Raw genomic sequence first — 25,121 nt, 5'->3', positions numbered from 1 at the left:
CAAGTGGATAGAGCTGCCCAGACATATAAATAATCTCTTTTATAAAGAAAAAAAAAATAGATTGCAGACTGTAAAACAAGGATATTTGGGGGCTGTGATTTCCTATTCTTGTTTCAGTCCCAGGAGGGGCAGGAAATGGACACAACCTACTATCCTAGAATTTAAAACCTATGTTTTGCTATCTTAGTAGTAAAATGATGCCACAAAAGATCACATCTGTAAAAGAACAGGAGGTATGTTTAGGATGCAGCCATTCCTCTGGAAATATACTTTGTGTTGTTACTGCATTCAAGACTTTTCCTGTTGTTAACATTTACTGTACAATTGTTTTATATCACCAGCGTGCATGGCCCTTTATTAATTATAAAAGTACCATTGAATCACACCAGAACCCAGGCAACTGAATGGACAAATTCTTGCCATCTTTAGTGTGAGTTTCTGTTTGGTGATCATAATCTCAGGGGAACAGCCAATTTTTATTTCATCAAGGATCAGTTGTTGACTGGATCTTTTTGCAGTCCATGATATTGTTATTTATTATTATTGTCTTAATAACCATCTCCAAAACCGTAATTCAAAGATATCTATCTTCTTTCTCATACTTTCTTGATGTCCAGTTTGAAGTCATCCATTTCCATAAAATATCTGTGTCTTTTATGATCTTTCCTCCCTAGGAGTAATCTTTTTTTTTTTTTTTTACTTCATTATACTATTCATCTTTATCTGTTCTTGAGTCAGGAAAAGAAAACTATCACCTTCATTTCTTTGCCATCAACTGCATTCTGGTTCACATTATCCTTGCCGCCTTAATATTTAACCCAAACCTAGAGTTTTACTTTCCATTTCTACGCTGATGAGCTCCTCTAAATCTTCTTTACTGTAAATTTATAAAATGGTGTAATCTGCATGTCACAAATTGTTAATGTTTCAACTTCCACTTTTGATTCCATCTGTTGCCTCTTCAGTCCTGCCATTCTTGTATTTGCTGTATAAGTTAAACAGGTAAGGTGACAATCTGCACCTATCTCATTCCCTTCCTTTCAGAATCATGCTTCTCTGAATTCAGTTCTTAGAATGGGTTCCTGTTCACTGTAACAAAGGATAATCTGATTTAATCAAGAAAAATTAATCTTCCACATTCCAGCATGATCTATATAATTAAAGGCTTTTTTAAACCTTAGCATGTCTTTCTCCATGCATGGCTGTAAATTTATTTGTAAAAAAACTTTGTTTATGTGAGCAATTACTGCAATAGTATGGTAATTTGTGCATTCTCTTACATCCAACTTTTTCATTATCGGTCTATGTATTCATTTACCAAATTTCTGTACCAATGTATTTCCCAAGGATTCATGGCAAATTTTACCATTTTACCATTTCTAGGCCATGATTTCTAGTCTAGTATTTGTTCCCATATAACTGTTAGCACTTTAACTAACTTCAGCTTTATACAATTCAGTGGATATTTCATCTACATATGGTGCTGCTTTGTTTGATAGCTGGTTTAACTGATGTACCTCACTTTCTAATGAATCCATTCCTGAATGTATTATTTCTCTTCAAATATTTCTGTTGTTCTATAATCCTGTTTGTAAAGGATTTCAGTATAATCTTTTTATCTTTCTTTAACTTCATTTACCTCTACAGATAACTCGATGGTGTGTTCTGACTTTGTATTGCTGGCCACCTACTCTCTTTAATTGTCTAAGTTTACCCTGCATTTTTTGCACCTTCATCTTCTGTTTTATACTGTAACCTGATAGCTAGACTGTAATTCTGCATACTCTGGCTTCTGTTATGAGGTCTATTTGATTCTGGTGTTGTCCATCGAGTGATGACCATATGTAGAGTCTCTGTTTAAATTGCTAGAAGCAAAAATGCCCTTGTAAAACTGTTAACCAATTTCCTGCATTACTGCATTTGCCTAATCCACATCTTCCTGCGATTCTGTGAATTGTGTATTTTAAATACCGTGTCAAAAAGTATTTCCTTCTGTCCGTCTCACTTCTCCCTGTTTTAAATTAAAGTGGATGACACTGAGTTCTGATACCCTGACAGCAGGGGAAAAAAAACTTACCACTCTTCCTATGTTATCTATGCAATGTATGATTTTATGAACCTCTGTCATTTCTCCCCTTGCCCTCTTTGGTATCAAGTTAAAGAGCCCCAATTGCTGTACGATTTTTTTTTCTTGTAGGGGAGTTGCTCCAAACTGTAATAATTTGTTTACCCTTTTTTGCACCTTTCCTAGCTTTATAGTATCCTATAATACCCAGAACTGCATATAGCAAATCAAATTAAAACCTTTGTTATGGCCTTTAGGCCAGGAAATGAATTGTATTCCAACTGTGGTCTCAAAATAGATTGGTAGGGTTGTGTTTGGGAATGGAACACTATCTGATATACAGGTAGTCCTCAACTTACAACCATTTGTTCAGCAATTGTTCGAAGTTATAATGGCACTGAATGGTGGTTATGACCGGTCCTTGGGGTTCCAGCCATCCCAGCATCCCCGCAGTCATGTGATCACGATCTGGTGCTTGGCAACCCGTTTGCACTTACCACCAGTTGCCAAGCTCCCTGCGATCCCATGATCACCATTTGCAACCTTCCATACTGGCTTCCCCAGGAAGTCAAAGTGGAAGCCGGCAGGGTAGATCGCAAGTTGCTGGGGTAAGTCAACCCCACCTGCACACCCTCCCCCAGCCCCTCTGTGCTTGCGCCATGCTGGCTGCTCCCCAACCCATGTGGTGCCTCTCGCACACCTTCCCCAACCTGCACAGCACCTCTCACAGACCCAACTCGACCTGCACGGCACCTCTCATGCACCCTCACACACCCACCCTTACCTGTGCAGCACCTCTTTCACACCCTCCCTGTGTGGCACCTCTCCTGCACCCTCCTCAACCCTCCCCAACCCATGCGGCACCTCTCCCGCACTCCCAACCCTTTAGTACCTCTCACGCACCCCATGCCCCCTCACCTGCGCAGCGCCTCTCATGCACACCCTCTCCAACTTGTGTGGTGCCTCTCACACACTCCATGTACCTTCCCCAACCTATGCAGCGCCCCTCATGCACCCTTGACTCTCTCCTGCACCCCACCTACCCCCTATTTTCTTTCTTAACTTGTGGTTATACCTTTTAAATGGCACGTAGATGGGATTTATGTCTATTCATCTCTTTATGGCTGATTTGTCTGAATGCCAAGCTTCCAAGAATTCTCTAGAATTTTTGAATTTGGCTTGGTCTAAAATGTCATCATTTTCCCATTTGAAATTGTGGTTGAATTTGTCTATGTCTATATGTCTTGAGAAAATAAGGAATATTCTTCATATCTTCTGTCAATTGATGTTCTTGGATTAGTTCTACCAATTTTGTACTTGTCCAACCGACAATGGCTGTTAAGTCCTTACATTGTATGTTTTAGATGCCTCCTGTTTTTATTTCTTTGATTACTGGGTCTTTGGCTTTGTTTGAGATGTTTTGAAGGGATTTGTTGATTTTTCTGCTACAATGATGCCAAAAGATTATAATAGTCTGTTGGTTGTCTCAGATGTCTTTGATGTACAGTATGGGAGAGTAATCTTTTTCATAGGTTGCAATAGGTTGTGTGGATAAGCACTTTTTAATGAAGTTCCGGGTATCCATTGAATTGCAAGGTGTTGTATAGGTAGTCTGCTTCCATATTTTGGATTATGGACTATTGCAGTGTCCTTTTCCTTGTCTGAATAATGCTTATATGCAGTTCCTCTTGAGGCAGTTCGGTTGTTGTTTTGGTTAATGTGAGTTGTTTTTCAGTATGCTTGGGCTCTTAGTCCACCGTTGTTTCCTCTGCTGACAAGGATATCCAGGAACGGCAGTTTTTGTTGTTGTCTTCTTCTCTTGTAAATGTTATACCTTTAAAGTTGTGGATTGTCTTGTGTGTCTTGCGTATCTAACTGTTCCTTTTTTTACTATGACAAAAGTATTGTCTAGGTAATGGAAACCATATTTTGGGCTGTATATATGGGAGTGCTATCAACAAGATCATTTATCTATGAGCTGAAAAGTACCAGTCCCAAAACCTATTCCTAGAGACCCCACTGTGCATATCTTGCCAGTGTAAGACTTGCATGTTTATTCATGCTGTTTCCTGTTTTTGACTAGATGCCAGTCCATGAGGGTGCCTATCCTTTTATCCTGTGGCAGCTGAGTTTGCTCAGGAGATGTTAGTGAGGAACCTTTGAAAAGCTTTTTGAAATTCAAGTATATGTCTGTTGAGTCACCCTTCTCGACGTGCTTGTTGACATTTTTGACAAGTCTAGAAAGTTAATGAGAAAAAAATTATCCTGTGTTGTCCCATTTTAGAAAGGCTTATTCTATATGGTTTCTATATTATCTTTAATAACACTCTCAACTATTTTTTTCAGAACTGATGTTAACCCCAACAGGCATGCAACTTTTATTAGCCCCTCAGTCCCCAACCACTTTCAACATGCAAATTCCTTTCCCTTGGTTTATATCAGTGATGGCGAACCTATGACATGCATGTCAAAGGTGACACACCACAACGTTGTGGGTGACACACCAGTGTTCACCAACACTCACCAACGATTATTCAGCCTGTTTGAGTTACTGAGTTTGCTTTACTTGTATTTCATTTTTGTAATTATTTGACGTTTCTTTATGTAATACATAGCACCACACATGATTGAACTGTATTTTTTAAAATAAATGAATATGTAAAGAATTGTTTCTCTTTTGTTTAGGGTGGGGGGTGACATGCCAGCAGAGTCAAGTTAGGCATTTTCCAAATTTTTGACACGCCGAGCCCAAAAGATTCACCTTCACTGGTTTATATTGTTCAAAAGCATAAAAGCACTTCTAGTCCACATTTTCTGGCTGTGATGCAAACCTTTCTATCTGATCCCTGAAAACGATATCAGCTTGTAGACAGACATGCTTGTTTCCTCATAACAGATGTGCTCTCTCTAAGAATAAGATGAAGTTATACTTTGTACACCCATTGTATGTTAGGAATACATTCAAAAATCCAAACATTGTTTTTGATTTTTCGTTACTTGAAAATAGGCCTTAATCTGTTCTTCCCCAACCTGCTGCTGGACTTCAACTCCCATAATTCCCATATAATTCCCAGTCAGCCTGGCCATTTGAAAGTATTGATTAGTTTCACCTGATCTAGTCTGGCGTTGAGCTTGATTGTTCATAATGGAAAAAAGAACACCATCCTCTTAATGGATTGCAGATCAATGAATTCACAGGCAAAGCTAACACACATAAATATCAAAATGATGTTTTATATTATGTATACTTCTCTGACCTATTATGTAGAGACTGAGTTTATTTAGAGTATTGATTGAAATAATGCACTGACATTTTTGTTTAGAGCACGTAGTGTGGATCCCCCTGGTGGACAGAAGTTTGAAACGATATACTTTGAAAGCCCAAGATTTTCATATATCGGGAAACAAAAAACTGATGAGGATCCATCTTTCCTATGGTTCTAAGGGGAAAGCAGGCTTAGTTTTACTTGCTCTGAGTCCAAAGTATTACCAAATAATGAATTTCAAAGGACTCAAAACTTGTTCACTTATTTATTCTAATAAAGATATTGCTTGTTTATGAATTTCAGAATTTCATGACAGATCAGTTGGCTTCTTTTATTTGGCACACTGAAATTTTTACTTAGATCATAGCTGGGAGAGAAGATTTAAATTTCACATTGCAATGAGTTCTGATAACTACACATTCTGAAAATTAGTATCTCTTCAAAACTTATACTAAGATTTTATGCTTCTTTAGGATGTGGTATCTGATTACGATAATTACTTAGCACCTCAGAGGATGCCTTACTTACTCCAATCCTCTATGTTTTTGCATAGAACAATTTTCCAGCATTTAGAAGTCATATAACATAACATAATAAAAACGTAGAATTGCTTCCAACGAGATGGGCGTTGACAAATTTGATATATAAATAAATAAATATAATTGGTTTTGAATTGTCAACAAGGTCTCCACTAACCCATAATAGGATTTGTAGGTATGGTTATGGGCTAGCATTATGTGTGAACACTTATGACTTATTCAACAAATTGCTGAAACAAATAATGGCTTAGTGTGATGTGGTGACTCACTGTGCATATATCAGTTCCGTACATGTGGGTAAGGAATTCAGAATGCAGAGTTCATGGCACAAAATATTATTAAAAAAAACCAAAATGGTAGCATAGACATTTAAGTGACTATGACATGTTTGGTTTCCACTAAGCCCTCATTCTTTCAACATCAATTGTACACTTGTCATAGGTGACTTTAAATTTGATTTTGTGATGTTGTGCATAACAAACATTGCCATAAAATGTTAGCATAAGCCTTGAGTGAATATAGCAGTATTATTTTCTGATACGTTAATACATGTTATACTATGGTGCCGGTGACAATGACAATATTCCACATACCTAGTATATAATATTTGAAAACCTGTAATGTGATTATTCAGAATTACACTATTACTATAATTCATAGTTAGTTAGAAATCATTACTGGTTGACAGAAATTGGGTTTGTATTTTAATTCCTGAGAAACTAAGTATACTTTATTTCAGTAATTATAATTCACATTCAGTGGAAAAGAGATATCTTTCATTCATACCGCAGTTCTCAGAATGGGTAAGTTTTAAACAGTAACAGCTAAGAAGGTTCTAGTTCAAATTTTGCTAACATCACTCATTGAAGTAGGCCATAATTTGTTTTAATTATAGTTTGTTGATTAAGCTGTCATAGTTTGGTTGACACAGTGCACTAAGCCAAAAACAAATGAACCACATGGTCTTAGCCCCAACCTCACTAGGTGGTTTCATATTCAGTCAGTTTGAATAATCTCTCCATTCCTGTGAAAAGTTTAGGAATTTGGAAATCAGTTAATACAAGAGAAAGATTGTATAAAAATGCAACATGAGTATATCCAATTAAAATATCTTCTGATTTCAAAATTTGTTCCAGATGCATAAGCAGCATCTTAAACTCCTGAAATACTATCAACATTGGATTATTCTAAATCTCCAGTATTTTTTTAGACAATTATAGCGTATTGTTAAGGTAAATATCAGTTATTTGTAAGAACTTTGGAATAAATTGTCAGAATACCCCTTATTAACAAATCAGTGGTTAAGACCTTATGATCTTACACCTCAAAGAACATATTAAAAGGGTTGGCTGTGAATTTCATTATGTTGGAAGTCTGAAACAATGGAGGGGAGACTTATATAAAAGATCTGTACAATAGCTTGCTGCACTATTGTTCTATTTTTATTTAATATCCATAAGTTTGCATATGTGGTTTTGGGAAGCACAATAGGGCTTAAAGATCTGCTTTTGAATTATATATCCAAAATTTGGAATGTATCATTATATGAAGAACTCTGAATGTATCAAGAGGGGTTAGGGAAGAAAAGATTTCTCTTTACAATAGAAGCACAGTGCCACCTTGGTTTTATAATCTTGGATTGTTGATATTTGTCCATTCTCTTCTTTATGAATGGGTTCTGTAGCAATTTAATAGAAAGCAATATTCTGTGTGATCAAGCTTTAAAAACTTAGATCTTTATATATGTCTCTTTTTTATTGTTTGCATATTTTTTCTCTTAGTATATTAAAACAATGCAGATTTTAAAAATGTTACAGATCATTTATTTAATATAAGTAAATTACTTTAAATAGTTGATTCACTTATGAATTCTAAGGGCATGATTTTGTCAAAGTAAGTTCTTGTGTTGGGCTACAACTCCTGGTATTCTCAACCAGCTTATCCAGTTGTCTTCAACAGAAAACGGGATTGTATTTTCAACTCTGCATGATATCGTTTATTAAATTGTGCTCTATTTAAACTTTTTTTATGACTCTGTTCTTTGTGTGTGTGTGTGTGTGTGTGTTTGTATGTAGATCAATGGATTAGTTTGTATTGGGAAGGATATATAAAATGATATCTGCAAATTGATTTTGTGTGTGTGTGTGTAGGAAATCAACTTGCAGATGTCAGTTTATTAAGAAAAGGGAATTGTCTGACTTTTCCTGGGTTGTGATTGAATGAAGTACGTGTTTTATTATCTTTGTTCCTCTTAAGAACAGGAAGTCTGAATTGGAAGGGGTGAAATGAGTTGTAATTTTAAGTGATTCATCTTGTCCATTCTTTTATTTCTACATCTCTTCCACTTACTGATGTCATACTACTTTTGTCCTTCAAGCTAATTGACACAATTGCTTCAGAAATCGGAGAGCTGAAACAGGAAATGGTACACACAGATCTGGCATTGGACGATGGACGCACCAGTTTACCAAGGTGAATTAAAATTCTCTATCACTGGACTTGTTTGGTGGGCTAATGTATGGATGTGTGGTGTTAATCAGGAAGGTGTTATTTGCAGTATCTATTGTTTGTAGTTCTAAAGTATGAAAAATATTTGGGTTTTGGATGAGCTTTCAAGCAGTTTGCTTTGGCAATAGCTAGCAATGTAATGGTATACTTCTATGTTTCTTTTTTTTATGCTGCGTTCCTAGCTTCCTATAAAAAGTGATAGATTCTTTTGATCCAAATTCCACAATTGAAGAATACATTTATCAGCATGTGGATTCTTTAAGAAAAGAATATAGAAACTGATCTTTCTTTCAGGTTTAATTGTTGAAAGGTTTTTATTTAAAATGGGCTAAAGTTTCAGCATTAGAAAAACGATTTTCTACTGAAAAGCACTGAAGAGTGCTAGGTCATTTGGTTTCAACATAGGAAAATGTATGTGTAAAAATTATAATTCAGTTTATATCAGTTCTGTGCTTCAATTTGTCTTTAAGCTTTGTTGATTTTAGTTGAATTTACTGAACTGAAAATAACTTGTAATTTTCAAATGAAATGTTATCTCTCCACCTTGTGTTTGTGTGCGTGAGACTGCTGGCAATGTATTCTACTAGCGAATTACAGCATAGTCAATGGGGAGACTTTGGGTGTATAAAACCTGAGCCTGCTGATATGGCATAAGTGATAGAACCACTAAGACAGTGTGGAAATTATTAATGACTCCTAGCTCATCCACAAGATTCCTTAATGCTATAGCAAACCAAACCTGGGGATGTGGAAACAGAGTTGCAATCATTTCTCCTAAGACTTTTGCGTTAATTAGGTATCATGTCTGGTGGTTGTTGAATTCTATGTGTCTGTATCATTTAGTAAATCAAGATAAGATTTGGATTCAGCTGATGTACCATCTACCCTGTTGTGCAAGGGTCTTCTGTTAATTTATAGAGATGATCTTGGACATGGCATTGAAGCATTCTAGGCTTCCTAATTTAGAGGAATAAGAGAAACATCCATACTAAAATTCTTATAAGGTGTGACTCCTCATATAAACGAGTGAAAATCATGGACCTGTCTCAGTTAATATCATGTATAGTAGGGCACATGTTGACCTTGGCGTTTTTTGCTAGACCCTGATGATGGGATCTGGAGCAGGAAACTTTATGATAATCCCGATGTCATAAAAAAAAATCATTACCTCAAAGTATGGTAATTGTTGACATATATGATCTGTAAAGAAATGGAGGTGTTGAAGATTTTGGATCCAAATGGCTCTCAGGGATTTTCCAGTTATTAAAATTCTAGCAAAGCTCTAACTATTTCTATGCTTTTGAAGGAATTTATTTATTTATTTATTTATTTCGAATTTGTCACTGCCCATCAGGGCAAGGAAATAACATAAACTATTGTTAGAGTTATCATGAAGGAAGACTCATGATAAATCTGATTGAACATGAGTTGGATCTCATTTTGCAGACTACTGAGTTAAAAAAAAATTTATACCTTGGCCCATGTAGAAGAGCTCTCAATAGCCTTTTTTGACTGATATGCAGGTATATCCAATCGTAATAATCACAGCTGGATTCCAGGTTGATTCTGAATCTTTTTATGTATCTGAAACATTTGCATGTTCTGTTGTAATGGATATTTTTCTGGATGTGGACAAGGTCCTTCAAACTCATTACTTAAGTCTTGATCCTTGTCCATCTGCAAATTAAAGTTGCCAGAGGATGGCTGATTTCAAGGATAGAAATGATAAATGGGTTCTTACAGGATGGAAGGATTCCTGGAATACTGAGGAAGGCTAATTATTGGTTAAGATCTGTTCTTAATATTTATTCTATGCTCCCTTTTTGGAGTAGTTAAGATCTGTTCTTAATATTTATTCTATGCTCCCTTTTTGGAGTAGTGGACAACATGCTCAAGCAAGTGGTGGAAACTCAGCTCCAGATGGTCTTGAATGACATTGAGAATGTAATTAAATGAGATATTATTTTGACCCATTCCAGTTTGGGTTCTAGTCTGATTTGGGGATTGAAATGGGTGGGTGGGTGGAGTGGGTTTTGTATTTGGGATTTTTATTCTTGTAAGCTGCCTGGAGTCACTGAATGAGTTGGGCAGCTATATAAATTGCTTAAATAAATAAAATTTCCTTTATAGGTGATCAAAACTAGGAAATGGACAAAGGAAAAGTGCCATGGCTGTTTCTGATGCATACCTGGCAGATTTTACTACAGTGTTGATCTTTTTGAACAAAGTAGTTCTGTTCTGTTCTGATTTGGTTCTGCCTGAAGAGCAGACTCCAGTAGGTGGTGCTAGAAGACTCCTGTCTGGTATCTGAACATTTGTTCTATGCAGTATCATAAAGTTCTATCTTGTTCATGCTTTTTTCAACTTTTACAAAAGCATATGTACAATGCTTTTAGTATGTAGGCGATACCCATTCCTATTTATCTTTCCAATTAAAATCCAGGGCCAGAAAAATACTTTAATCACTGTCCTAAGGCTACATTGCCTGGCCCTGAGCTGAGTGAAATGGAATCCAGACAAGAAAAGTATGTTGACTGGTAGGAAAGAGAGCTGATCTGAGATTAGGTACTCAACTGTATGGAAAAACATGTTCACTCAAGAGTCAGCTGTGCTGTTTGTGTATTTACTGTCTTTTGTGCACCTGGTGGCCACAAGTTTCTATCCACGGTTTAAGATCTATAGAATGGGCAGTTCTTCATGTATCATCATTATCAAAAATATCTGCAGTGTATCTAGAGTGTATCTGGAGAGATGGAGTGAGAGCGAGATGAAGATAATCCTTTTGCCTCCATATGCTTCTTTGTTCCAGCTACTCTCATAAGGCTAATTCTAATTTCAGAATGGACATGCCCCAGGAGAAAAGTTGAGGAAAGAAGGAAAGAGCCTTCTTGTATGTGCTTGTCCATCAGTGTGGATAAATCTGACTCAAGAGGATTTACACTTCATGAATGAGAACTCTGCTATCTCTGTATGCATTTGCAAAATAAAGAAGGAATTTCAAAATCTTCTAAAAAAACAAAATAGGGATAATGTAGGATCAGTCATTTGCTGGGAACAGATATCAGAAAGCAAGATTGCCCATGGTCAGTAGGGATTATGGAGAGAGAAGAACTTCCATTATTCATGAGCTGATTATTTTTCTTAATTTACTTGATAAACTCGTTGGCCACCTCAAGGTAATTCTAAGTGGTTTACATTTTAGATTTTAAAAAGAAACAGACAGATCCCACCCCCCCACCCCAGAAAGCTACAACACCATAATATTAACACTTGACAATAATAATCAACAGTGCATTGGAAAAGAGGAAAACCCCAAACCAAATAACGTGCAAGACAAAACTCTATTATAAGGAAGCAAAATATTTGTGAAAGCACCAGCAGGGTTGGGGCCATATGGATTGTTCCACAGGGCAGGTGCAACCACAGAAAAGACTAATCTCTTAGCTCCTGCAAGGTGACATTGTTTTACAAATGGGACTTGGAGTAAGTCACCTTTCCCAGATCTCACAGGCTAGGCAGAAATAACTAAAGAAAGGTTGCCCCTTAAGTATTCAGATCCTAAGGGTTATAGTTTAAACAGAAGAGGAAAAGAAAAGAGGCAAGACAGTCTTACATGCACACCTGTAGTCTATAGTAACAGAAGAGTGAAATCCATGTTTGGTCAGTTCTGAGGAGAAGTCTTAAGTAGGGTTTAGTGAGGAACCACAAGTTGTTACCTTCTTCTTCAACTTCCTTTCACTCTTCCCTCCCACTCAGTGACTAAGGGCTGCAGCTATGCTTCATCTTCCTGGCCAATCACACTGTTAATTCTTTACTGCCTGCAGCTGTGGTTAGGGCACTCAGCTAGTTACCCATCTAACTCTGAGCTTCAGAGCTTGTTTGGTTAGATAGTTTGCAGTGATACAGTTCCTGGAGGGTGGGGTTCCTGGTAATTAGATGTTTTACATTATCACAGTTTGTCCGGCAGGGAAGTGGAGACTTGATATTAACTGGATGCAGCTGCCAGATCAGCCTGGCCCCTTCTGGGAAGGTGCCCATCTCTGGAAGTGGTTGTTTCTGATTCTGTCCCATCTGCTGGGCCAACTGGTTCATCTTGGTAGCCACTTGGTTACGATACTGGAGCAAAACACTGTCTGTCTGATCAGCAGTTAGCAAAATCACTAGTATGTGAGCAGCCATTGTGCTAATCACTGTGGGCATTGCCTCTCCTCCTATTATAGCGGAAGGAGGGCAATCAGGCTGCCAGGTACCCCAGACCAAGATTTGGCAGTACGTTTCAGTCCTGCAAATTCACATTGCCTAATTTGGCTAAAATTTCTCAGATACATGATATGGCAGAGCTAGATAGCACTCTACTGCAAACTAGAGAAAAGCCACATTGAACAATTGGTTACATTCTATTAGCATGGGGGTACAGTTCCCAAGGCAGTCGAAACCCATTGCTGCTGCTTGCGCTCATTTCAATGGACTTGGCTCCTGCTTGAAGCTGAATGTGATTGCTGTTGGTTGACGCAACTGACATCCACTGACTCTTGACTTATCTCTCACGTGTATCACTCTTTCTGGAATTTTGAACTGAAAATTTGCTTTTGAAATGATTAAGGCCTCCAGTTGCTTCCTCTTGGGATAATGTAGACCTTGCCACAAATTGATGCTACAGTATAAGCCTTTCAGTCATTTGTCTTACAGGCTGGTTAAAAGGATCAGGAATCTTAATAGGTCAGGTCATATGGAAATAATTAAGCATGTTTAGCTAAAGACATGTAATTATTTTTCAGGGCAATGTGTATGCCCAGGGACACACTACTTCTTGTTATATCTGCAGATGGAGCTATAGCAGGAGTAGGTTAATGAATCACAGCCAAGGGCCAAAGATAAAACGCATAATTGAAAACAGCTAAAAAATCATTAAATAAAAGTGGAATAATACAATCAATTGTGACAGCTGAATTAAAAGTATATTACAATTGGGGTAGACCTTTCACCAATTGACAGCTAATTTTCATGGCTGCTGCACAGTATTTTGCTATGATCTGAGTTATGAATGTTTTACAATCTGAAAAAAGGATGAACATGTAAGTAGTGTCAGTTTGCTTAAAGTACTGTTGTAAAAGAGGCAGGATATAAGCATTGCAAATATCTCTGTAGATGGTAAAATAAAATAACACATATTGGGCTGTTTCAGTATTTCCAGTTCCACACGGGCAAACACATTTCTCAAATGGGATTTTAGGGTATCTTCACTGTAATAACGCCAAAGGCACAATATTATGCCTTGCCCAAAAGAAAGCTTTCCTTAGTTTCCATAGATACTTGGCCATTTTCCAAAAACCCTTTATCACCCAAGTCCTATTTCTTTGTGCCTCAAATTCAATGTCATTACATTTTTGGAGAAGTATATATTTGGCACGGTCATAGCTCAAGGTTTGTAGAGATTCTGGTGACAACCCATAAGTCATTAGTTTTTGTTTTATGACATTAAGGGCAGTCAGTGATCATTATTAATGGGAGTAGTCCCGAGGGGAAGAACTGGACCTTCAGCCAATAGTTTAACATCAACCTCCATGCCCTGACCTCAATTTTAGGCATCCCTCTTTCTAGCCTGAGGAGGGCATTGGCGACCCCTCTGAGTTCTGCTAGTACAGATCTTAGAAATTTGTTGAAGCACCTCAAGGGCATTCAGGAAATTGATGTAATTACTTCCTTTTCTATTTCCATTTGCAACCTAGTCCATCTGCAAATGGACTGGCTTGGCTTAAATATGATTATTGGTTTGGCATTTTGGCTTGTTTGTTTTACAGTTTGTTAGTCAACTTACAGAGCTGCTCTCACGATCACCTACAGTAAAATACAGCTGAAAATGAATACAAACAGATTATTATTATTTATTTTTATTTATATATGAACAAAATACATTGTTGAAAGTTGTCTTACAAGTACAGATGGTTCTTGAATAATTTAAACTTAGGCTTTTAATTTGTTTTGTTTTTTGTTTGTTTCTGTTGTTTTAGCCTAGAGAAAGATATGGGTGATGTGTGTCCGGATCAGAAAGATTTTACAAATATCATACGAGATTCTGGATATGATAGTCTCCCCAATAAGCTCAGCATACTAGATAAACTTCTTCATACGCACCCTATCTGGTTACAGCTTGGCTTAAATGATGCTGAAGCAGTGGAAATTCTACGCTCTCAACCTCCTGGAGTAAGAAACAACTTTAATTTGGCCTTGAAAGCAAGAAGAATAAGTTTGCTGGGGCATTGGCTTTCTTTTAGAAACAGACCGCTTCTTTCTTATTCTCACAGACACATTTTATTTGTTTGTTTCTTAAATTTATATCCCACCTTTTCTCCAGAAATTCATAGCACCTTCTCTTCCAATAGGTTGGGCTAAGAGACAGTGACTGGCTTAAAGTCACCCAATAGGCTTCAATGCTGGGGGTCATCTTGAACCTGCTTTCCCCAGTTCCCGTCCAACTCCTTAACCACTCTACCACACACATACATCATAACCTTCTTCATGGTGTCATTTTGGGTCACTAATTTGTGAAGAGTGACAGGATGCCAGTCAGGACAGAAAAGCGTGTGTGATTGCTTTGATCCATGTAACTCTAATATTCATACACATTATGAATCTGCTTTAGATGATGGCAGCTGTGTGACTCACCTAGACAGTACTGCCTACTCTAACTAGCAACAGTTCTGTTAGGAGTCTTTCTTCATCCTTTAACCTAGATAATTTTAGCTGGTGTCTTAACATAAGATTCTGGTAGGTACTCTGTGTTTCTGCATGTGTGCACTTATCCTGCCATAAAGGTATGGACCCTTTGTGGAAGAGGAAGAGATGGGAAGGAGGTTATTGTTGAATGTTCAGAATCTTCTGAGGGCAATTATTAAAATTATTTTATTGGGCCACCACCATATTGAACAGCAACACTTAGGAGTAGTGCTTGTACAGTTTGATGTTTGTGGGGAAGGAAGGCCAATCCTTCTGTATTAATATGGAATTAAGATTAACTCTTGCCCCAGGGCAGCAACTTTAAAAGTCTAATGCCTGCATATTACAAGATCAAATGAGTGAACAGTATGGACAGAATTTGGCAATGCTTTTTGCTATTTACAGGTTCTGGGTAACTAAAAAATACCAATAAATATTAAGCTTCGTAGCTTATTTTGGACCGTCAAGTTATTGGTATCTCTGTTGGAAGTCCTACATGATTACTTGTATGTAAGATGAGACAAAACAGGGTTAATAATTGAGTTTCTTGAAAAACACAGCTACTAAGTCTATTTAACGCCTTGTTTTTTGTAATTTGTTTTTTAAATAGACTTTCCTTGTTAGAAAGTCCACAAGAATGCAGAAGAAAGTCTTATCGTTACGTCTACCGAATGATTTTGGATTTTGTCTCAAAGAGTTTGCAATAAAAGAAAGCATCTATAGTAAGTAGTTTCCAAAAAATGTCTTTCTTTGGCTGACCATAATGAATAGTGTGGAGGTGTGAGCTCATTACCTGGAGTGAGCAGGCATTTTTTCCCCTCCTGGGATCAGGAGCTTTGGTGCTACTTGGGAAGGAGCATTAAAACAGTCCTACCCTCTCCTTAATTGGAGAGTTTGTTTTATAAAAAGGGAACTAAAAGCAAGCATGTGTGTGGGTGTATCAAGAAAGGAGTTTAGTCAGGAAGACAGCAGAGACTCAGGAAAGAGAAACTTCCAAACCAAAGGCAAGCACCACAGCGGTAGTCTTCAGACAGTAAGAGAAAATGTCAGTTCTTGGAGCTACAAGACTGCTGGGAGGCAGAGCTGAGAGATTGGGGAGGAAAAGAGCCCAACTAGAGTCTGCAAGCCTGCAAACCAAACCAAGCCCACTGAGTGCAGCAGCCCAGGTGCAGAGCTCCACAAACCAGCTCCAGAAACAGGATTGTGAGTACCAATAGAGTACCAATACAAACCAGAATGTATGTAGCTCAGGGTTGAACTGTGGAGTGTTTGGGGTTCTTTGAGTCTGGTTGTTTTCTTGCAGACATTAGGTAACATCTTCAGTGCTAGCTGAATGCTCAGAGAATCCCAGGGACTCCACAGGATTGTGAGTGCTGAGAGAAAGTCCATTTGCAAGTCTGCGGAGGAGCAAAAAGGGTTTTCACATGCAAATGGACTGAGACTGGCTACAAAAGCTGAAGACTTGGGGGGGAAAGGAAAGATTTAAAGAGCTAAGAAATAGTTAAGATAAGAAAACATAGTGCTACAAACATAGGAAGAGGAACACAGAAATAGAACATAGAGATAGAAATTATGGCTTACAACTAATTTCTATTCTTATTTAAACTTATAGTAATAGGAAGATAGTAGAATAAGATAGGAGTTTAATTTTGTACAATAAAACAGTGTTGTGTGAGAAAAAACAAATACAGCCTTTGTGTCTGTTCTGTACCATATTAAGAAAAACCCTAACAAATAGAAAATTCATCAAGTGACTGGCTGTGATTTGTGAAAGACTATAGTTGATCTGCACAGCAGGGGGCAGCAAATCAACTGAATTGACTCATCTTAAAATTAATACATAAGTGAACGAAAAGGGCCAGAGCTGACTGGTAATGGGAGGGGGGACCATAAGGAACTTCCAGGGCTATGGATTAGACTGGAAAGTAAAGTAAAATCACAAAAGAAGGCTGTGGCCGAGCAGTTCTGTATTGTGCCAAGATGCAGGAGCATCTCAGGAGCTGAGCTGTACTATTTTGGTTGATTCCTTGACAAATAGCATCCAATATAGACAGTGAGATTTAAACAGTTCAAATTAAGATTCTTGGATTGTTTGTAGCTCAGCTGTCAGTATGTACCATTTTAAAAACATTTCATATTTTTCACTAATTTGTGAAATAACTAAAGAGAGTTGCTACAGAATTTTGGAAAAGAAATACTGGCCACGATGCAAGTCTTTATTAACAAACAGTAGCTTGTGAATTGCAGATTTATTCCTGCACAGAAAGCACATTTTACTGTATTTCTAAGATCATATTTACTGTGCAATTGAGCCTGTTTTTTTTTTTGTTTTTGTTTTTTTACTTTTCAGCTTTTTCCTTGGAAGGCTCTGGGATAAGCTTTGCTGATCTATTTAGGCTCATAGCTTTCTACTGTATTAGCAGGTAATGGTGAATTTTCTTACAATAGCCTTTGTTTAGCCTTTCTTAAACTGTGGTTGCCTTGTAGATGCAAATATCAAGAATCTTAGTCAGAATGAGAAAGAACAACTGCTCTTTTTCACTGATTCAGCTACATTCCCCAATCACTCCCCAATAATTGAGGATGCCTCTCAATAGATTTTAAAGCAAATATGCTTGAATTTAGAGTGTTCCTAGTCTTTTGCCTGTCATTTCATGATGTAACAGAATTCAAATGTTGTGGTAAGGTCCTGTTGACTTCATTCTTTGGGCTGGAATTCGTACATATTAAAGCACTTTGGCTTTTCATTCCTGGAAAGATGATAAATCAAACTTATGATCATTAGCAAAGATAACTCTGCATAAGAATTTTTAGTGCCTTCTGAGTAGACACCTGAATAGAATTCTGAATATCTGAAACGAATGGATGGGCTTTATTGCATTCACTGATCAGTAAAATATACAGTTTTACAATAAAAATTATAGAACCAAATTAAAGTACAGAATTTCCCTAAAATGACAATAAATAAAGATAAGTACTAAGAGTGAGATAATAAGAAAAAAACAGATAAAGGAAACAGGAATTAAAATAGTTATGTGATGTTAGGTTGCCAATCTTAATTTTTATTAAGATTACAAGCCAGTGCCATTGCTTGGCTTCCATAAGTTCAGTATTATAGCATATTAAACATTTTAAAATGTTTACCTAATAAATTTGATGCTCCTTAAGGGTTCTCTCTATTTGGCAGGCAGTTAAATGGAATTTTGCCACTTGCCAGATAATTTGTGGAGTAAATATTTAAAATAAAAATCATTTGCACCACAGGGCTAGCAAAGTTGTGCAAATGTCTGTATGCAGGCGGCAGTGCAGAAGAGCACAGGCAAGAGTTTCTCATGGGCATTCCTTGCATGGGCCAAGTCTTCCTTACATGGAATCTTCTTATATCTGCCCTCAAGGATAACTCATGGGAGAATGGCAAAGTGAGCAAGAGTGAAAACTGTGTGCTGCTTTGGAAGAGTGAGTTGTTTAAATACTAGGCGGCTTATGTGGTAGACACTAAGTGACTAGATACCATGCTTGCTGAAATGCTGCTTTAAACTTCCTGCCTATCCACATTGATTAGTCTCCATCCTAGGTATCTCTTAGGTGATCATATCTCATTTCCAAAAGCTTCAGCAGTGAAAGCTCACATTGTGCCATTTTCTGCTCTACCCTAACTTTCCAGGGTACATGGAAGAATTCTGCCAATATCAGCTGGGCCAAGCCTTCTGGTATGAAATTCAGCTTTAGCCAGACATTACGTATCCTGATCTGGGCCCTAGTTTCAACCATGAGCAGGCCTATCTCCAGGTGGAGTGCTGCCACTTAGAATTTTTTTCTAGAAACCAGAGAAATACAGAAATACCCACAATGGAGGAATGGATTGTAAAGATGACAGAATTAGCAGAAGTGGCAAAACTGACCTGTTTGGTCAGAGATAAAGCAATAAGTACTTTTGTAAAAGACTGGAAACCTTTTATGGACTTTTTGCCGAAAATGGAAAAAAGTGAAATGGTGATGTGTGGATTTGCTGATTGAAAAAGGAGTTGAATATGGGACAGAAGAATCTCTGTAATGTAATTTGAAGGAGGGAGGAGGGATAATAACTTTAATGTAACTGCTGCAAAGAAGATTGGAAGTCGCTTTTTAAATTTTTTTTTCTTTCTTTAACTGTATTGCTTTCTCCACTTTTTCTTTTATCTTTTTTCTCTAACTTTTCTTTATATATTTTCATGTTTATCTTTTATCCATCTAAACGTTTTCAATAAAAATATTTTTTTAAAAAATACTTTTTTTTCCTAGAAACCTTGGGCTCAAGCGGAGTCCTTTGCTTTCCTCTCCCTAATTCTACTGCAAAAAGAAGTTGGGTTAGAAGTTGGGCTACAAAGAGTTTAATGGCAGCTGGAATATATTTGCTCCTTTTGTATGGAAAAATGGCAGGTTTGGCTGCACTGTTCCTTTTAAGAACATCATAATCCTTGCTTTGTTTGCTAAGTGGTGATGCAAACAGGAAAAAGGAATAAGGAACGAAAGACCCTCTTTAGTCCTATTAGGGCCAGTGACAAGAGCACTGCATCATCTGTGTAAAGTCACTCTGGTGCCTGCCTGCCTGCCTGCCTGCCTGCCTGCCTGCCTGCCTGCCTGCCTTCCGTGTTCAGTGGGTGGAGTTCTGCTTTTGTCAGGCAATTGGCAATGGAATTTACCTAACAATCGAATAATAAGGGAGCAATGATGCAGCCTTGTTTGACTCCTCTCTTGATAGGGACAGGCTCAAAGAATTGCCCTGCTATATTACATCTTTTTTCAGTTTAGTATTTTCATGCACTTTATACATGAGGGTAAGCAGTTGATCAGTGGACGTACCTTTAAGCTTTCCCCATAGTTTCTTTCTGGAGATACTTTTGAAGGCTTGCTTAGCATCAGTAAATGTAGCATATACGGTTGATTTATCCGCTAAGTGACTCAATCCCAGTCCATGCTGTTTTATAATTTTGCTTTCCCTGAAGCCTGCCTGTTCAAGACCCCTCAGAAATTATTTCCATCCAATCTCTGGAATTCCAGTATAAATGTTTTGCATATAACTTGCTTACAATGTTTAATACTGTATGCTAATTGAGTGAAAACTTTGAGGAAGAAACAATTTCAGTTTTACAGATCTCTTACTGAAGAAAACTTTATCTAGAAATAACATGATACTCATCATGTAGCAGTGTATATGCTGAATCGTGTTAGCAACCTGTGAGGTGACCATATTGGGTGTGTTTGAAACCCATTGGGTGACTAATGCCCAAGTATTGAGTGGGTTTCTCAATTGCAAAATTTGGGTGAACTATACACTTTACAAGTACTGCCAAAAATGTTGATAATTTACCTGATCTTGTAAATTAGCAAGCTTTCTCTCATAAAAATGAAAATGTATGTAGTCAATCTAGTTCCAAGTGTGCAGTACCTATACCCGAGGGTTCAAATCTTTGGTGCAGTCCCCAGAGCCTTCAGAAGTGGTCTTCTAGGTATAGTTTTTAATATGGACAGGAAAAAATTATTAAATGCATGGGGAGTAATCAGTAGCTGTATTCATTCATAAATTCATAAATCAATTGTATTTTACTATTTGGCAGTGGCTCAGCCTGAGCAAAGCCTAGCTTCAAAAGGGCAAACTCAATCTTCAGTCTGAAAAAAGTTTGCACTCTAATCTAGCTGAGGATTATTTAATTGCAGCTCTCCCACGTCTCCATCTAAGTTCTATCCCAGCCCTGGCACCTGAGATCAATTATGTAGGATGGTGGAGACTGACAGTGCCTAGTTGTGGCTGCTCCACCATGCTTGTCAATTATATTTGCCTTGCAGTGATTCACTAAGCTTCCCCAAAAACTTCTGTGGTCTGCACAAATGAAATATTTGTTGCACTCACTGCAACTAAGCCATAATTTAAATGCCTTTAAGATCCTTCTTGAAATCTCCAGTGGAAACCAGTTTCCTGATGTTCAAGTTTGTTTAATTAACGTGCAACCTGATCATCCTACTTGTAAGCCAAAGGGTATCTTAATTGTCAAAATGGAAGATTCTGAACTATTTAATAGACAAGTTTACTCTGAAATATCCAGTAGAGACGTTAAGAGTGAAATAAGAGGAAGTGGTGGCAGAAAATGTTTTTTCTAAGGAAAACCTATGAGATTCTTGACGACATTAAGAGGCAAGATGCAGAAGAGTAAAGCAAGTTAATGCCTTAATTATTTCCAAATAAGGGATGTCCTGCCATTCACCTTGAAGTTACCTCATGCAATTGCAACAGCAACAACAGAGTCTGAACTTGAAGAGGCGGCTCAACTGGGACTGAGTAAGTAAAAGCAGACAATGGAGGGAGGGAAGGGAAGGGAAGGGGAGAGTCAAATTGGACCTGTGGCATCGGGAAAAGATGGTTTAAACCTCTAGTCTCTAATATAGCAGTAGTTTGCCCATGATGCATTCCTTGGCCTTGCCTCTTAACCTACCTTATTTTATTTTTGCATTAATTTATTGAATTTTGTTAATAAAAAAGCAATGGGAAGTTAGCATGCTGCAAATAAAAGCACCAGCCTCAAGCTGTATTTTCAGCTAGACCGATGCAGACATACTTTAGAGAATAACATGTTGTGGTGCAGTGCTTTGTTCAGTTATGAATGTTTTATGATTGGCTGCATTTATTTCGTGAGTGTCCTTAAAATGTTCCCAAAATTCTATATGTACCCAGTGGCCCAAAAATATTGGGTACTTCTGCTTTGAATATTCCCCTGCATGTCACTTTTGTGATTCAACCCCCCCCCCATACAGAAAAAAAAGTAGGAACCAAAGGAGTATCTGTCTGTTTCTCCTCATGAGAGAAGCATGTTCAGAAAGGGGTAATTGCGATTAGGAAAATGGCATGCTGGATGGGGAGGACAGTAGGGATGGGTGGTGCAGAAGGGTTAAAGTTTCTGTCCCAGGTCTGGTACTGTCATGTGGCCTGGAAGCATGTTTTAGCTATTTTTGCTTGAAAAAAAACGAGGTCTCTAAATATTAGTTTGAGTCATAGAAGCAATTCCATAAAAGTTATGGAATTAATCCACAGCATAATTTAAAGCCAAAGGTTCAGTTCTGGCATTGTGACAAACTATTTTTAAGAATAGTTTTTCTACTTCTTGAGTCCATGGGGCCTAGTGTTTATAATTTGGGGATTTATTATATTTGTATCCTGCCTGTCCTTCAAGTAGATCAGAAGAGCATACACAGTCCTCTCCTCCTACTTAGGAAGCAGAATGAGCTTCACATCTGTATTAAAATTTGAACCTGGATACCTTCTCTACCTCCAGTCCTAGTTCTTCTTGCCGCTAGCCATGGTAGCACACAGAAACTTAAAATAAGTATGCATCTCTAAACCTAATTATCTGGAAGCATAAATGGCATAATGTCTGAATTAAGCCACTGAAGAAATGATCACAGAGGATTAGATGTAGAAAGCTGCCTTTTTTAGAACTGCTGTTGTCATTGATGAAGGCAAAGACAGCTTAAATCTTAGAAAGCCTGGCACATTGCATTCAAGGCAAATGCTCCATCTGACAGGGCTTCCAGAAGTAACTCTTCTTCTGTAGTTTTAGGAAACACAGGCAGCTCACTAGAGTTGATGTCAAGCAGCAGCAACAGGTCTGAGTTACAATTAGAAAATATTTGGAACTAATTGATGGGGTTCAGTAGTGCAAAATTATTCTTGAAATGCACTAAGCTTGTGCAGGAGATATCCCTAGTAAATTATACATGTCTGGATGTGAGAGCTTTCTGTTTCCCTTTTTTATCCCAGGATCCAAAAGTCTCGGGCTGATCCTATTAAAAAAAAACCTCTTTGTCTGAGAGCAAATCTTTTTGAGTAGAACATTCTGAGCGCTAGGGGCATAATATTTGCATTCTTTTGCTAACTAAATAATGACTTTCAGATTTTTGGAGCTCTCCAGCTAACAACAAACTGCAAAAATCTTCACCCCTCCAGAAGCCTCTGCCTTCAGACAGCATTTATAAAGGCTCCCAGCAGCTCTGCCTCATAAATGGAGTTCATTCTATAAGAACCAGAACGCCTTCAGAGCTGGAATGCAGCCAGACCAACGGAGCCCTGTGTTTTATTAATCCTCTCTTCTTGAAAGTGCATAGCCAGGATGTTGGTGGAAATCTCAAAAGACCAGGTCCAAAAGCACAAGATGTGAATGGCCCTGAGAGGTCCCGTTCTCCCCCACCCAGGCCTCCCCCACCTTCTATTCATAGTCTCCTTGCACACCCTCAGCTGTCCAGGACTACAAACCAGACCAGTCTGCCAGAAACTGTCAGTCACAGCAAACACTGGAACTTGGATGTGATACAGAAGAGGCCAACTCCTATCCCACCGCCGCGCCTGAAAAAAAAGGCTCTCTCTTTAGAAGCAGAGAGCAATGAGAAGAACTCAGCAGTAAATAAACCCAGCCATAATTTGGTGGATGGCACAGAAGCTGCCAGCATTCCAGGTGGAGCTCCGCCTCAGCAGAACTTGGAGAGCACAAACAGCTTAGCTGCACACTGTGAGTCACAAGTGCAGTGGAATGGAGGCAGGCAAAGACTAAGCAACATGAGCCTGTCCACATCCTCCTCTGACTCTCTGGATTTTGATCGGAGCATGCCGCTCTTTGCCTATGACGGGGATACTAACAGCAGCCTGGAGGAGTTCGAGGGGGAGAGTGACCAGGAAAGCATGGCACCACCCTTGAAGCCCAAGAAAAAAAGGAACGGCTCATTTGTACTTCCCAAAATTGTCAAATCCCAGTTGAGGAAAATGAGTGGAGTCTTCAGTTCCTTCATGACCCCAGAGAAAAGGATGGTCAAGAAAATAGCAGAAATGTCTCAAGACAAGCGTACCTATTTTGGTTGCCTAGTTCAGGACTATATAAGCTTCCTACAGGAGAACAAGGAGTGTCATGTTTCCAGCACGGACATGCTTCAAACTATTCGGCAGTTTATGACCCAAGTGAAGAGCTATTTATCTCAGAGTTCTGAACTGGATCCCCCCATTGAATCGCTGATTCCGGAAGATCAAATAGGTAAGCAGCTGTGTAGTACCTTTCATGGGCAAAAATGTCCTGTTCCTGGGTCTGCACCTTCTGTCTGGTTTTGAAGGTCTGGATCTTGTTAATAACTGAGGTGGCAGCTCCTTCTCTTCCTTAACATCCAGGCTACTTCAAACAGAACATAACCCTCCACTAGACCTGCACTTTGTGCAAAGCCATTTATTTAATGTAACATTGTCAGTGGAATCTTACATAGCAATATAAATGAAAAAATGGTAGTCCTTGCTCCCACACATGCAAATTACATGAGGATGGGAATGGTAAGAGAAACAAGAGGTTGTTATTATTAAACTTGGGCTTCAGTTTTCTTTTTGGGAAGGAATACCGCATTCCAGAACTGTAATATTAAGAGAAATTTAATTGTAGAAATACTGATGTGTAAGACCAGGCATCATGGTTGGGAGTAGCAGTTTTTTAGTTATGTTGCAGGATGTATTTATTAATACTATTTGTTTGTTTGTTATTTAAAATGTACGTAGTCTGATGTTCTATTTTTAAAAAATAGCTTATAAAAATGAAACATCAGTAAAAGCAACAATATAATAAATATGCATTTTTTAAAAAGAAACAAACCCTTAAACGGCACCAAACCATATGCCTTTATAGTTCAAAATGTAATGCATGAATGGTAAAATCCCCCAGTTTTTTAAAGAAATCTTAAGATTTTTGCTTTATGTGGAGAGAAATTTTAGAGTTATAATGGATCCCCTAAAATGCCCTAAGCCCACTAACCTGCCAAATGTTGCTAATTGCACTTTGAGTTTCAGATTCAGAGTAAGTTAAGAACAGGTTCTTAAGGTAAGAAGAGACTATGAAAGGGAGATGTTACTTATCTCAGATCTTGTTTGCTTTGTGTTATGTAAGCATTTTATATATTTATGGAAGGATGTGTACCAAAATGCAAATTAGCTTAGTATTTTGTAAGTTTCAGTGGCATCCATTTTGC

General features: G+C 38.0%; 1 protein-coding gene across 2 annotated transcripts in view; it reads left to right on the top strand.

The window, feature by feature from the left end:
• The window catches only part of RIN2 (Ras and Rab interactor 2), a 66,077-nt gene that overhangs the window by 20,532 nt on the left and 20,424 nt on the right, over positions 1 to 25,121 (top strand). Inside the window, exons 3-8 of one of the 2 annotated variants that reach the window (XM_007426783.4) lie at positions 8,248 to 8,342; positions 14,390 to 14,582; positions 15,706 to 15,817; positions 17,446 to 17,518; positions 21,320 to 21,411; positions 23,021 to 24,148. In XM_007426783.4, coding sequence (XP_007426845.1) covers positions 8,248 to 8,342; positions 14,390 to 14,582; positions 15,706 to 15,817; positions 17,446 to 17,518; positions 21,320 to 21,411; positions 23,021 to 24,148 — 1,693 coding nt within the window. Of the gene's footprint in view, positions 1 to 8,241; positions 8,343 to 14,389; positions 14,583 to 15,705; positions 15,818 to 17,445; positions 17,519 to 21,319; positions 21,412 to 23,020; positions 24,149 to 25,121 lie in introns of those variants that run through there. The other variant, XM_088131564.1, reaches the window with a different exon arrangement.

The sequence above is a fragment of the Python bivittatus genome, unplaced genomic scaffold, assembly GCF_059951505.1.
Source record: "Python bivittatus isolate LINGU-HERP-01145 unplaced genomic scaffold, Pbiv_v1 ctg000960_np1212, whole genome shotgun sequence".
Lineage (NCBI taxonomy): Eukaryota > Metazoa > Chordata > Lepidosauria > Squamata > Pythonidae > Python > Python bivittatus.
The sequence above is the reverse complement of the archived record's forward strand: the minus strand, read 5'-3'. Positions and strand labels throughout refer to the sequence as shown.